The sequence below is a fragment of the Lissotriton helveticus genome, chromosome 7 (assembly GCF_964261635.1).
Source record: "Lissotriton helveticus chromosome 7, aLisHel1.1, whole genome shotgun sequence".
Classification (NCBI taxonomy): Eukaryota; Metazoa; Chordata; class Amphibia; order Caudata; family Salamandridae; genus Lissotriton; species Lissotriton helveticus.
Window position 1 is genome coordinate 1,636,093,669 of NC_136068.1, and position 15,480 is coordinate 1,636,109,148.

At 43.7% G+C, this 15,480-nt stretch overlaps 1 protein-coding gene across 2 annotated transcripts in view; it reads left to right on the forward strand.

Moving 5' to 3' along the window:
• Positions 1–15,480, forward strand: part of LOC144770626 (myeloperoxidase-like) — a 329,709-nt gene that overhangs the window by 310,609 nt on the left and 3,620 nt on the right. For both annotated transcript variants that reach the window (XM_078655312.1, XM_078655313.1), the window contains exons 11-12: positions 3,172–3,342; positions 12,527–12,764. In XM_078655312.1, the coding sequence (XP_078511438.1) occupies positions 3,172–3,342; positions 12,527–12,764 (409 nt within the window). The remainder of the gene's footprint in view (positions 1–3,171; positions 3,343–12,526; positions 12,765–15,480) is intronic.

The window sequence follows — 15,480 nt, forward strand, 5'->3', positions numbered from 1 at the left end:
ACACTTGACACAATTAATCCTTTTTCCATGCCCTGGAATCCAGACGATGAGTGGTTCAGCTCGCCACTGGCAAGCTTAAAAGTTAGAAATTTCTGTGTCGTCTCTGCCTGCTCGCAAACCACAGGAAGACACAGAGAAGAGCAGGGGCTCCAATATATTCTACTAACGAACAGAACCACCTTCATGAAACAAAATGTAAATATCAGACCTCCCAGGAGACTTTCTCAACTCCGTGTTGTTGGAAGTTGGCCCCAAAACTGGATTCATTCCGTTTGAAAAATCAACGCAGGTCTGCAGCTGTGGCTTTGAAAGTTGCGATCAAATACCCTCTAACAGCAATCTGAGGTGCACAGCAAGCCACAGGTCCCCTGACTGGCTTCAAGTTGGGAAACTCCATGCTCCTCTTTGACTGACATGCCGATGAAGCACAAATCAAAGTGCCTGTCAGTACTCAAGGCAAGTCTGGGTCTCTCACTATTAGGGGCCAATTACTCGAGGCTCCAAATGCATCGCACAGCACCAGGGATAAGGCTCTCAGCCTTAGATCTGAGTATTCACCAATCACAGCCCCATGGAGGAAGAATAGATGCCTTCTGGTCTGATGAGGATCTCAGGTGCTCACAGAGGGGCATGGTGGCACAATCACAGTATCGGGTGAGTTGGCAAAGGTGACTGGAATCCAGAGAGGATCTCACGCACATTTTCATTACCATACTCCCTGCCATTGGTTGTTAGCATCATGTGGCAGAGGTGATTGGTCTGGGCTGCTGCGTTGCTCAAGGACTAGGCTGCAGAAGCTACAGCGAAATACAAATGCATGTTCTCAGGTCAAAAAAGCATGAGCCTTCTAGGACCTGGCAGTAATGTAAGGAAAGCCCAAAGTGCGGTAATCTAACTTACTACGTATGACAGTCGGCAGGGCTGCCACTGCTGGTCCATTGAGGGTCTCAGGCGGTCACTCAGGCGTCCATCACCACCCCCTTTTGTACCACTTTGTTCGCCAGAGGTTGGCAGGGTATGCTCAGGCGTGAGTCCCTTGCTCACTTTGCCACTGGATTCGAGCAAGCCGGGCTGAAGATGGCTGAAATGCCAGAAACCGGTCCTCGGAAGCTTGTTTCAGGTCCAGGGAAGCCATGGCTTGGCAGTTCGGGCTGGACTGTTCCCATGAGGCAGAGGGTCAGACTGATTTGCATATAGCCATGTCTGAAATGGGGTGGCAGAGTGGACTAAAGAACGGTGATGGATTAAACCCAGATCTCTTGACTGGGTGTGAGTGTTTGATTGGTTCAGATGCTCCGTCCAGCACCACCCCCTTTTGTACCACTCAGGAGGTGAGGCAGCACCAATCACAGTGTCAGGGGAAGCAGGCCATTGTGCCTAGAATCTGACAAGGATTTTATGTATTCACTCATGTTCTTGGGCACGTGCATCATTTTCTTTATCATACTTTCCATGATTAACTGCAAGCATCATGCGGGAAGAGGGTGGAGTGGGCTGCTAGGTTAACAAAGGACTAGGCCCAAAAACAACAGAGGAATACCAAAGCACGCTGCTCTTATAAATAGATCTCTCTCATTAACAATTGACTAAGATAACTTTGATAGTAACACAAAAACAGGAGGAGAGTGTCAAAGGAATGGAGTTTAGGGACCTGCTAGGAAAAATATCCCCTTTTTCAATATAATTATAACACAAACTAACCTTGGGTCTAAGTACGTACAATATCAAGCTAAGAGTTGTCAAGTATATACATCATCAGATCTCCTCAGGGGAGAGATCCCTTTCAGGACGAATACCCTCACCCATATGATGAAGCATGGTGGCATGCTTTATCATATGGGTTTCTACTCCTAGTGGGAAGACCTAGTCCAACTGAATGCTACAACTCCCTCACTGTGAGGTAGGAGGTCAAGGATGTTTTTTGGAATAGAACAACGTTACTATGGATGCTAAAATCCAATATGGGAAGTTTCTGGTAAGGTGAGGACGCAAGAGAACAATGAGAACGTTAGTGCAGTTTAAAACTATCTAGTGTTAACAAAACAAAACGCTTTATTCACTTGCTCTCACTGGTAGGATTAAAATAGCAGTGCAATTAGCAGTATAAACTATAAACTGCCTAATTTCAAAAAACGGTCAACATGTTTCAGCCAATGTGATCTACAAAAGTTTCTTGGCTTTCACCAGGACCAAGAGGAAATAGAAGCTGCTGCTAATACAAAGTGTAGGAAAAATAAAGTGAAGTATACAAAACCAGTAATCCCATGTTTTTGTTTGTTTGAGTATTACTGGAACTATCTGTATTCGTGAGACAAAAGAAAATAGGGAAACAAATACGACAAGTCAGTTGCATATCAATGCTAGTACTTACTAAATTGCAAGGATTAAATCTATATCCTAGCAAATATCCATATTGGTATTTATACATGAGTAAACTGTGAAATTCTTAGTTTTTACAAATAACTTACCCAGAAATATAGGATAAGAAGCCACACCTCTACCTGGCAACAGCTCAGGGAAGGAGCCCCGCTCTGGAAAGAAATCAAAGTAAGATCATTTGTCACACATGGTGGCAACTTAGTTTAAACACTGATCTTAATACTGCTGTGCAAGTGAAACCAATACCATTCGGTGTGCCTTAGTGCATGGGAATAGTAAAAAAGAATATTCAAAAATAAGTCAATATTCTACATGATGTGTTGTCTTATGGGCAGAAGTGAGGATACAATGAACTGTCAAGGGTTGGTGCGCAGACAGAAAAATCGTGGGAAACATATGTTGAAATTTAGTTCACAAAATTCTAAAAAGTAAATGAATGCACACATGGGCCCGACCAAAAGAACTTGAGTAAATCTTCATTGCTCACGTTACAGAGTATCAATCAACCACAGTCCAGTCTTTCCTGTTGCTGCCCACGTTGACACGTCCCAAAATACTCATTAAGAAATACAGAATTTTTCATTTATCATAGAAATTCAATCCTGCAAAGTGAAAGCAATGGCCTAGTTCCTTAGCTGTGATTTGAAGTTCAATGATGCTTTGTCTTTGCAGGAAGTGCTGACCCTCTGCTCATTGTCTGTTGTCTTTGCAAGAGGTATTAACCCTCTGATCATTGTCTGTTGTCTTTGCAAGAGGTATTGACCTTCTGCTCATTGTCTGTTGTCTTTGCAGGAGGTATTGACCCTATGCTCCGTGGCCTGTTGGCAAACGAGGCAAAGCTGAATTTGCAGAACAAGATCGTCAGTAACGAGTTGCGGGAGAGGCTCTTTGAAAGATCCCCGAACCCAGGGCTTGACTTGGTTTCTTTCAACATGCAACGGGGGAGAGATCACGGGCTTAGTGGTAATAAGACATTCAGCTTTCCAATAAGAAAACAATACAAAAAAACGTATTAAACTACGAACCCAATTGTTATGTATAGAAACGTCACACACAAACAGTCAATAACATACCGTGCCAATCAAAAGGATCAATGGTCTAATTAAAAAATATTGTTCTCTACGTCACAGTTTTCTTTAAAGCTATTTTTAGTGGAGCTGTGTAAGGATATTGTATTAGAAAACATGAATGTCACTTTTGTACGTGTTTTTGTCATTAACTTTCAATAATGAGGGAAAAGAAGAAACTTCTTCGTAGTGGGGTTGAGTAGGGTGGATTGGGGTAGACTGAAGTGGAGTCAGGCAGAGTGCGGTATATTGGATTGGAGTGGGGTAGATTGGAGTGGAGTAGATTGGAGTGGAGTGTCGGTAGATTGGGGTAGGTTGGAGTGGAGAAGGGTAGCCTAGCGAGAAATGGAGTGAGGTAGATTGGGATAGATTGGAGTTGAGTGGGGTAGATTGTAGTAGAGTGAAGTGGGGTAGATTGGAGTGGGGTTGGAAATATTGGAGCAGAGTGTGGTAGATTGAGGTAGATTGGAGTGGGATAGATTTTGGTAGGTTGGTGTGGGATAGATTAGAGTGGAATGGAGTGTTGGGTTTGAGTGGTGGAATGGAGTGGAGTAGATTGGAGTGGAGTGGGAAAGATTGCAGTGGAGTGGATACTGGAGTGGAATGGGCTAGATTGAGTGGAGTGGGGTAGATTGGAGTGGAGTGGGGTAGATTGGAGTGGAGTGGGGTAGATCACTTAGGAATTACCAAAAAATGTGCTTCATTTGTACTTTGTAAATTCTAATATATACTGAAAAATCAGCACGGTTCATTTAAAATGTGTTGTGGGCTAGAAAAAAGCCTATCTTTAAGACCAAGATTGTCACATAATTCTTTCACTTTGAAGTCAGAGAAAGAAAAGCAAACACCATGCTCTCTCTAAAGACAGTATTTAAAACAAGGGGTGGTGATGGACAGAGTCTCTGAATTAAGCAGAATACTCTCACCCAGTCAAGAGATCAGGGCTAGATCCAACACTGTTTTTTAGCTCATTGCACCATCCCAGTTTCAGAACCTGGCTGTATGCAAATTAGTCTGTCCCTGGCCCAGTGCATCATGGGAACAGGGCAGACCAGACTACAAAAGCCAATTCTTACACTGGGAAGGAAACAAGCTTCCGGGGACCGGTTTCTGGCATTTCAGCCGTCTTCGGCCCGGCTTGCTTGAATCCTGATGGTGCAATGAGCAAGGGACTCACATCTGAGTATACCCTTCCACGCTTAGGGTGGACAAAAATATTTACAACAAGGGGTGGTGATGGACAGAGTCTCTGAATTAAGCAGAATACTCTCACCCAGTCAAGAGATCAGGGCTAGATCCAACACCGTTTTTTAGCTCATTGCACCATCCCAGTTTCAGAACCTGGCTGTATGCAAATTAGTCTGTCCCTGGCCCAGTGCATCATGGGAACAGGGCAGACCAGACTACAAAAGCCAATTCTTACACTGGGAAGGAAACAAGCTTCCGGGGACCGGTTTCTGGCATTTCAGCCGTCTTCGGCCCGGCTTGCTTGAATCCTGATGGTGCAATGAGCAAGGGACTCACATCTGAGTATACCCTTCCACGCTTAGGTTGGACAAAAATATTTACAACAAGGGGTGGTGATGGACAGAGTCTCTGAATTAAGCAGAATACTCTCACCCAGTCAAGAGATCTGGGCTAGATCCAACACCGTTTTTTAGCTCATTGCACCATCCCAGTTTCAGAACCTGGCTGTATGCAAATTAGTCTGTCCCTGGCCCAGTGCATCATGGGAACAGGGCAGACCAGACTACAAAAGCCAATTCTTACACTGGGAAGGAAACAAGCTTCCGGGGACCGGTTTCTGGCATTTCAGCCGTCTTCGGCCCGGCTTGCTTGAATCCTGATGGTGCAATGAGCAAGGGACTCACATCTGAGTATACCCTTCCACGCTTAGGGTGGACAAAAATATTTACAACAAGGGGTGGTGATGGACAGAGTCTCTGAATTAAGCAGAATACTCTCACCCAGTCAAGAGATCAGGGCTAGATCCAACACCGTTTTTTAGCTCATTGCACCATCCCAGTTTCAGAACCTTGCTGTATGCAAATTAGTCTGTCCCTGGCCCAGTGCATCATGGGAACAGGGCAGAACAGACTACAAAAGCCAATTCTTACACTGGGAAGGAAACAAGCTTCCGGGGACCGGTTTCTGGCATTTCAGCCGTCTTCGGCCCGGCTTGCTTGAATCCTGATGGTGCAATGAGCAAGGGACTCACATCTGAGTATACCCTTCCACGCTTAGGGTGGACAAAAATATTTACAACAAGGGGTGGTGATGGACAGAGTCTCTGAATTAAGCAGAATACTCTCACCCAGTCAAGAGATCAGGGCTAGATCCAACACCGTTTTTTAGCTCATTGCACCATCCCAGTTTCAGAACCTGGCTGTATGCAAATGAGTCTGTCCCTGGCCCAGTGCATCATGGGAACAGGGCAGACCAGACTACAAAAGCCAATTCTTACACTGGGAAGGAAACAAGCTTCCGGGGACCGGTTTCTGGCATTTCAGCCGTCTTCGGCCCGGCTTGCTTGAATCCTGATGGTGCAATGAGCAAGGGACTCACATCTGAGTATACCCTTCCACGCTTAGGGTGGACAAAAATATTTACAACAAGGGGTGGTGATGGATAGAGTCTCTGAATTAAGCAGAATACTCTCACCCAGTCAAGAGATCAGGGCTAGATCCAACACCGTTTTTTAGCTCATTGCACCATCCCAGTTTCAGAACCTGGCTGTATGCAAATTAGTCTGTCCCTGGCCCAGTGCATCATGGGAACAGGGCAGACCAGCCTACAAAAGCCAATTCTTACACTGGGAAGGAAACAAGCTTCCGGGGAACGGTTTCTGGCATTTCAGCCGTCTTCGGCCCGGCTTGCTTGAATCCTGATGGTGCAATGAGCAAGGGACTCACATCTGAGTATACCCTTCCACGCTTAGGGTGGACAAAAATATTTTACAACAAGGGGTGGTGATGGACAGAGTCTCTGAATTAAGCAGAATACTCTCACCCAGTCAAGAGATCAGGGCTAGATCCAACACCGTTTTTTAGCTCATTGCACCATCCCAGTTTCAGAACCTGGCTGTATGCAAATTAGTCTGTCCCTGGCCCAGTGCATCATGGGAACAGGGCAGACCAGACTACAAAAGCCAATTCTTACACTGGGAAGGAAACAAGCTTCCGGGGAACGGTTTCTGGCATTTCAGCCGTCTTCGGCCCGGCTTGCTTGAATCCTGATGGTGCAATGAGCAAGGGACTCACATCTGAGTATACCCTTCCACGCTTAGGGTGGACAAAAATATTTACAACAAGGGGTGGTGATGGACAGAGTCTCTGAATTAAGCAGAATACTCTCACCCAGTCAAGAGATCAGGGCTAGATCCAACACCGTTTTTTAGCTCATTGCACCATCCCAGTTTCAGAACCTGGCTGTATGCAAATTAGTCTGTCCCTGGCCCAGTGCATCATGGGAACAGGGCAGACCAGACTACAAAAGCCAATTCTTACACTGGGAAGGAAACAAGCTTCCGGGGACCGGTTTCTGGCATTTCAGCCGTCTTCGGCCCGGCTTGCTTGAATCCTGATGGTGCAATGAGCAAGGGACTCACATCTGAGTATACCCTTCCACGCTTAGGGTGGACAAAAATATTTACAACAAGGGGTGGTGATGGACAGAGTCTCTGAATTAAGCAGAATACTCTCACCCAGTCAAGAGATCAGGGCTAGATCCAACACCGTTTTTTAGCTCATTGCACCATCCCAGTTTCAGAACCTGGCTGTATGCAAATTAGTCTGTCCCTGGCCCAGTGCATCATGGGAACAGGGCAGACCAGACTACAACAGCCAATTCTTACACTGGGAAGGAAACAAGCTTCCGGGGACCGGTTTCTGGCATTTCAGCCGTCTTCAGCCCGGCTTGCTTGAATCCTGATGGTGCAATGAGCAAGGGACTCACATCTGAGTATACCCTTCCACGCTTAGGGTGGACAAAAATATTTACAACAAGGGGTGGTGATGGACAGAGTCTCTGAATTAAGCAGAATACTCTCACACAGTCAAGAGATCAGGGCTAGATCCAACACCGTTTTTTAGCTCATTGCACCATCCCAGTTTCAGAACCTGGCTGTATGCAAATGAGTCTGTCCCTGGCCCAGTGCATCATGGGAACAGGGCAGACCAGACTACAAAAGCCAATTCTTACACTGGGAAGGAAACAAGCTTCCGGGGACCGGTTTCTGGAAGCTTGTCTCCTTTCTGGTGAAGAATTGGCTTGGTAGTTTGGTCTGCCCTGTTCCCATGATGCACTGGGCCAGGGACAGACTAATTTGCATATAGCCAGGTTCTGAGCTGGGATGGGGCAGTGAGCTAAATAACGGTGATGGATCAAGCCCTGATCTTTGGACTGGGTAAGAGTGGTCTGGTTAATTCAGACACTCTGTTCATCACCACCCCCTTTTCTGAATCGTTTTTGGCCACTATAGGTGTGGCAGGGTATACTCAGACTTGAGTCCCTTGCTCACTGCTCCATCAGGATTCAAGCAAGCCGGGCCGACGACGCCTGAAATGGCAGAAACCGTTCCCCGGAAGCTTGTCTCCTTTCTGGTGAAGAATTGGCTTGGTAGTTTGGTCTGCCCTGTTCCCATGATGCACTGGGCCAGGGACAGACTAATTTGCATATAGCCAGGTTCTGAGCTGGGATGGGGCAGTGAGCTAAATAACGGTGATGGATCAAGCCCTGATCTTTGGACTGGGTAAGAGTGGTCTGCTTAATTCAGACACTCTGTTCATCACCACCCCCTTTTCTGAATCCCTCTCTCTCTAAAGACAGAGCTTTACATTTGACCTATGTCTTGGAGTGCACAGCAAATGTGACACAATAAGAAAAAGATTTAAAGGCCTGTTTACAGAAAGCAAGTTCATGAAAGAATACAGTAAACAGGGTTTGCATCACCGGGGGGGGGGGGAATTCAAGCTGGACAGCCTAAACCCAAATAATTCAGCAAATAAAATACAAGCAAATGTGAGTTACAAACCACAAAGCCAATGGTCAGCAAAGAGCAGAATGCATTCCCAGGGAAGCTTTCAGAATGCCCATAAGAAGTCGTTAGCAAACCAGACTGCTGCGTTGTATGGTAGGCTTTCACCTAAAACATGATTGCTTGGAGAATCCACATCAGGCCTTCATTTCCGCTTATAAACTGTCAAGTGACGTCTGACAGATCTACAAGGTACATCCCCAGAAGGAACCCTTGAATTGGATGTGTGTTCTGCACTGTAGCACACATGCAGTTCATTTCCAGTCTCCCACCAGTGTGCTGTAGCCTAGTGCCTTATCAGAAGGACGCACTATTCCTGCCCAGCCTAGCACACACTGTACCAAACGCTCACTAACCTAGGTGTGGCGGTCAAACTAGCCGGACGCTTCCCCGTATACGTGCTGTTGCTCCGAACCAGGTCCAGATGTATGATGCAGAACTTTGCAGATAAAGAAATAAGAAAAGACACTGGCTCCAAAAACAACTGAAACTGGTCAATTTGGTCCAGACATACAACAAAAGCAAGGTTATTCTTACTGGACTGGCCCATTAGGAGCTATTGCGAAAGACGAAGCACAGAAAAGTCACAAGCGTTCCCACTAGAGCTGTAATATTCATACCCTTCTAAAAAAGGTTCTAGTCATCATTGAGTATCATAGTCTTTCAACATGCAAAGAGACCATGGAAAGATTTATCTCTGAAATCCAATAGAGATACTAAAGAACCCCCAGCTTTTAATAGATAGTGTATATATTTGTTTGTTGTTTAGTTTTTTTGTTGGCCCTGAGGAAGGTGAATCAATTTATATCAATCACCGAAACGTACGTAGGCCGTATGCATCTGAGACCACTACATAGAAAGTCACAACAATATAAAAAAAGAAAAAGAAGAAAAGAAACAAAAAGAATGGAAAATGTATAAATAAAAAGTGAAAGAATCTGAATATTTGACTTTGTAAAATCTATAGGGGACCCTCAGTATTTTTTTTCTGTCGAATTTATGTCTCATATGTTAGTCTTAGTCTTTTAAGAGGTTGGGTAGTGAGTGTAGAAGTATGTATGGTGGAATGAGTGAGATGTATTTATGGTGATGTTATGGGGTTCTTCCTATCACAAATAGTTTTTTCACAAAATATATGTCACACAAATTGGTCCATAAAAAAATGCTGATATAATCTGTGTATATAAAGAAATGAATATGTATAAAATATGACAAAAAAATGAAAAAATAGAAAAGCTAAAAAATAACATGTTTAAATAAAATAAAAGTATTTTCCTTTATATTGCATCCCATGTGAAATATTTTGTGTGATTTAATCATTTGATAAAATTATATAGGTCAGACTAGAGGTATTTGTATTTTACCAAACGCTCACTAACCACAGATCACACTGAGGAGAACTGTAAATAAAAGGGAAAGGCCAGAATTTAAAGCGGTTGTCCTAGGTCTGTGCAAAACTAAATTATTAGGCATGAAAGGGTTGTAAGCAAACTATGAATTTATGGGTTCTAAGCATTACCATCACTTACACCTTGTACAAGGCTAACATTGCCCCCGGAAAATGGTATTAGTCCGTAAAAACGTTTTAACAAATACACTAAACTACATCATGCACACTCTTGTGCAGGCAGTAATTATGCAGGCGCGCAATGAAAGGGTGCACCCAGCAAACACATTCAACATTACCATGAAGTGTTAGCTGCCCTGACAAAGAAACCTCAAAGGCCAGTAGTATTTACACATGCCTTTTGCATCTCGGCATAAATGAGGTTTCCAGCGCGAGACCTGCAGACACTGCATGTACGAGCACAGACATGGCAGCAGCTTTTGGTGGCAGAGCAAACAATATACTTGCTACAGCAAAGCCAATAAGGTCAGTGGGCAACAGAAAGGAAACAAAAAATAATAAATATCATTCACATGGTAAATAACATAGTACAGTGACAAAATCCCGAAATCCTAATGAATATACAACTTGTGCAAATGTTTTTTGGAACATAACTGTGAACTTCCACTTGCGGGTGTTCCTTAAGTGAGTAAATATTTCTGATGACCCATGAAAAGAACACCAATCACATCACGGAATAGGTTTATCTTCATACTTGAACTTTAGTGCAAACTGCTGAAAGTGCTTCTCAAAGAAGGCGTGCCTGAGCAACCCTGTTGTAGTTTTATTTTGTTACATCTATGGCTATAATGCCTTCATTGGCTTTATCCCAATTATTTTCAGAGAGAGAAATGGAAGTACTCACAAGGCAGGGCTTACATTCCCCACACTGACATTTTTTTTAACATAATGGGGAGCCGCAGTCATCGGGCAATAAGTCAGAAAGAGCCCTGGGTCGAAAATGTTTGGGAACCACTGTTATTATGCATTGCTTTTTGAAAAACAAACGCATTTGTTATACTTTCCCCTGCTTCAACACTGTATAATTTAGTAGTGCAGGCTTTGCTTTAAAACCTACAGGTGCTTCCTCTCACCCGTTCCGTTAACACCCCCTTGACACAAAGCACAAAGCAGAGCAAAGTTGGTTTTGTGGTAATAAAAGGGCATCTTTACAGCACAAAACACTGTTTAAACTGGACAGTAAATACCATGCTTACTTTACACCAGTGCAAATGATTAGTAAATCTGGGCCTCAATGTTTTCACTTTTTAGGATCTTGTGCTAAGCCATAAAGCACCAATGAACAGCCCGCAAATAAGCCAGCAAAGTGAGTCTGTCTGAGTCCAAGTTCAAAAGTAAGACAATCCAAAATACAACCGAAAAGAAAAATAATGATATTATTACTTCTAACACCGTGATTACTAGTTGAGTTGAACAGATTCGTTTTTTACTGCCCCCGGTAAATTCCTCAGTTCCTTGTTGACATACATACTGAGTCTGGTAAATGACCACATTCCCAGTTTTATCCCTGGGAATTGGGCATAAAATGCAGATGTGGTATTTAATGCACCAAATTCTAAACGTTTGGCCTATTCTCTGGCTAGTTTCCACAATACATTGTGTCAAGTTTGACCTGCCAACATATTTCAGGGGAAAAATGATCAGGCACTGGAATTATCTCATCCATAAATTTGTAATTATAGGAGCCCTATGTATCAAGCTAATTAGCATTCGCAAATGCTAATTAGATAAATGGTATGTATCAAACATGTTTGATGCAAAATAAGGAATTGCAAAATTTGCTATTCCTTATTTTGCAATTGCACTTAAGGAATCGCAAATTTTGCGATTCCTTAAATGCAATGTATCAAACAAAAAATATTCAAAAATTGCCATTAAGGATTCGCAAATTACCACCAACTTCTAGTTGGTGGTAAGTTGCGAATTCTTTTCAAAAAGCTTTTTTACAAAAAACCAAAGGTGCCATATGCCCCCAAATGTCTTTTTCAGGGGTGCAGCAGGGTGTTCTTGAGACACGCCTGCACCCTTGAAAAAATTCCTAATTTGCGATTAGCAAATTGCTAATCGCAAATTGCACTTTCATTCCTATGGGCCTCCTGGCCCATGTAAATGAATGGGTAATTTGCGATTAGCAATTTGCTAATCGCAAATTAGGAATGCTAAGGAATCGCTATTGAAAAGCAATTTTGCACATACATACCGTTTTGCGAATTCCAAATAGCAATTCCTTAAAATTCGCTATTTGGAATTCGCTAAACGGAAGTATGATACATATGGCCCTTAATGCCCAATCCCTGTGCAAATTCCTCTTGGCTCAAAGGACAGAATATACTTGCAAGCCCACAGTCGAGATCTAGGTCTACAATCAAAAAGAACAAAAAAATGAGCTCGTTAGATACTAGCATTGAGGCACGTCCTGCATCGCTCTACAAAACATAAAATAATCTTTTGAAAAATATTTCCTCAGATGGGAGAGCATAGAGAGAAAATGTGGCAGTACTAAACCAATGCCATAACCTCCCTGTTAAGGAATTATCTTGTTTCGAAGGAGGATATGCATGTCCAAATTATTTAACTGGTTAGTAAAATGCTTGTGCTTCTGCCTTGATATCCATGTCTTCTCCTTCTTTGTTGCAGGCTATAACTCCTGGAGAAGGTTCTGCAATCTCCCAGCACCTAGAAACCTGGGGGAGCTGACCGATGTCCTAAAAAACTCAATGCTTGCCAGAAAGCTTCTTGAAGTCTACAAGACACCTGAAAATATTGACATTTGGCTTGGAGGAGTGGCAGAGCCCTTTGTCAAGAATGGAAGAGTTGGACCTCTCTTAGCCTGCATTTTAGGAAGACAGTTTAAGAAAATCCGTAATGGGGACAGGTAATGATAAATATGAAACCCTAATGTGGTATCCAAGATTTTATCTCAAACCCATTACGTTTTTAATTATTATACAATTGCCATGGTTTACTAGATATAAAGGTGAGGTCAATTACTGGAGATAGGCTTAAAAATATCCTTTATTCAATGTTCTAGGAGCACTTCAACTTGCAAAATTTCATTCTGCTTGGAGTGCTGCACTTCCTTGCTCTTCTCCTGAATATACATGTACGGTTTATCTTTAATATTAGCTAAATGTACCGCTTCCATGCAAGTTCTGAAACTGCCTCTTCTCCACCCTCAGTAGTACACCTCTCCCAAAGGGCTAACGTAAAGTTACCTTTTTGACGTTAACTTTGAAGAGAGGGCAAACATAGTGTAAATATTTCTGCCTCAAGTATTTGATAGCAATACTGTTATTATAACACAACTAACAGCCTTATTTGGACTTAGGCAGTGTGGGAGCAGGGCCGCCACGCTGCCGCCCGGCTCCCACACCACCAAAGCCAAAATAGACCGCCTGTCAGATTTCAACTTATTAAGTCATTGGCAGGCAGTTATATTGCATTCCCACAGCAGTGCCTCTCAAATAGACACCCCAATAGGAATGTCAAAGCACGGACCAAAATGCACAATGCTGTGTATTTCCTTCCGTGCAGGAACATGAGGGTACATGCAGACATGGGGGTTCATGCACCACATGGCGCAGAGGCACCAGAGGGTCGTACCACCATGAAAAGTGTGGCAGTGAGGAAACTAGCAATATGCTTGCTGGGACCGCAACAACCCTGCCAAGTATATTGCAGCCTCAAGAACGCAACATCACTGCCAGGGATCTCTGATCCCTGGCGGTAGCTATTGTCCCAGGGTGGCCCGACTGCCATGGGCATAATAGCGCAGTCGCAAGACCGCCGTCTCTGTGAGTCTGGCAGTCTGTGGACCTCCAGAATCGTAATAAGCTGCTTAGACTACTGGTCTAGAGTATAATCCGGCCACATTTAGGAAGTTTTTTAGGAAGGCCCTCACTCACCATCTGGTGATGACATGCTTCATCATTGGGCCCCACTGAAGAGGCCGAATGCCTCTTCAGTGTGCTTCGACGCCAGATCTACTGCGGAGCAGGATATGTGAGTTTAAGGCAAGCAGTGAAAAAATAAACTAAATAGTGGTGAGGGGATTAAAAAATGTTTTTAGTGTATCAGGAAATGATTTATTAACCGATCACTTAGGACATACTATTAAAATTAAGGGTAGGAAGGTAGTCCACAGATTAATTGTGTAGTTATTTCCTTAGTCAGTCAAAATGTTTCTGCCTCTGAAACGGTGTAGATTTACCAGGCATTCGTCAGGACTATATATAGATGTACTAAACCCTGGCGGTATGGGCACGCTAAGGCCCACCCTTACCTCGGGACGTGTACGTGTGAAAAAATAAAAGTGAAAAAAGTGCGAAAAATAGGGAGAGAAAATGTCTTCCTATTAACTCCTGGTTTAGGAGGCTTCCTTCATTAAGGTTTCTGCACCTAGAAAGAAAGAAAAGACAAAGACGCACACAAAGGACAAGACAAACAGTTATAGGTTTGTTCATAATCGCAATTGTGCATCTAGAGTGCTCCAGTCGATGTGAGGAGACAGTGTGTGGCGCTTGTAACACTATGCTAATCACCACCTCTGTCCCTGGGTTGATAAGCACTAGTCACTTGGAAGTGCAAGTGCTAAACGTGAAAAATTAGTGATAGTGGGTAAAAGTATTAAAAGGAAAGAGCGTCTTCCCACAAGCGATCAATATGCCAGACTAGTGAACCGATCGCTATAAAGGTAAGTTAAAATGTCTCACTTTTATGGTGTAGCAGGGGTACACCATGGGTCACAGGAGGGGGGTGGTAGCGTAATTGGCACACCCTTGGGAGAGGGAAGAAACATACAGATCGTCAGAAAATAAAGAGAAAGGGTACTTAGCTCCGTGATATGCCGCTGAGATCGAGAGTGTCGATAAATACTGTTTGACTTACGCCCTCGACACCCTCAGTATACCTGCATTACCCTCATACTGGACCCCGAAGATCAAGTGCGGGTCTCCGTGAGTGATTGAAGTATGTTTGGCAGCGAGGCGGCCTGAGTGAGGGGGAGGCGCCCGGTGTTGGAAGGCCAATAGGACGTGAGGCCTGGACTGACGTAGCCAATCATGTGTTTGGGCGTCAGGGGCCGGTGGTTGGTCAAGTGGGCAGAAGTACAGAGGGAGGCTTGGTCGGTTGCTAAGTGATAAAGCGCTGGACATTGAGAGGTGATAACTTTATAGATTTGGCCAACGGACAGATTGTCATTATTTATAAACCAGGCACGGGTCAAAAACTCGGAAGACACATATGACTGGCAAATAAGTAAAGGTTAAAGCTTTTAGCCAAAGGATGGTATAAGCCAGCGTGTAATAGAGGTGGGTGATTATTTGTTTAGCGTTTTGCGAATGCCAAATGATAATGTTGGGTAAAATTATCAGAGAACGATATCGATTGCTAATAGTCATTAGGTACAGTATTATATGTAGTTAATAAGGTGGCAGTGATCACAGAGTACCCTTTCACAGATGAGAGTGGGGGGATCTACTTGATCACGGAATTCCATGGGATATCATCGTATAAGCCCACTAGATGGGTCCCCAGTCAATAGATCCATCTTTGCTCTTTCTCGAAAAGACGGTTGCTGATGTTATTGCCAG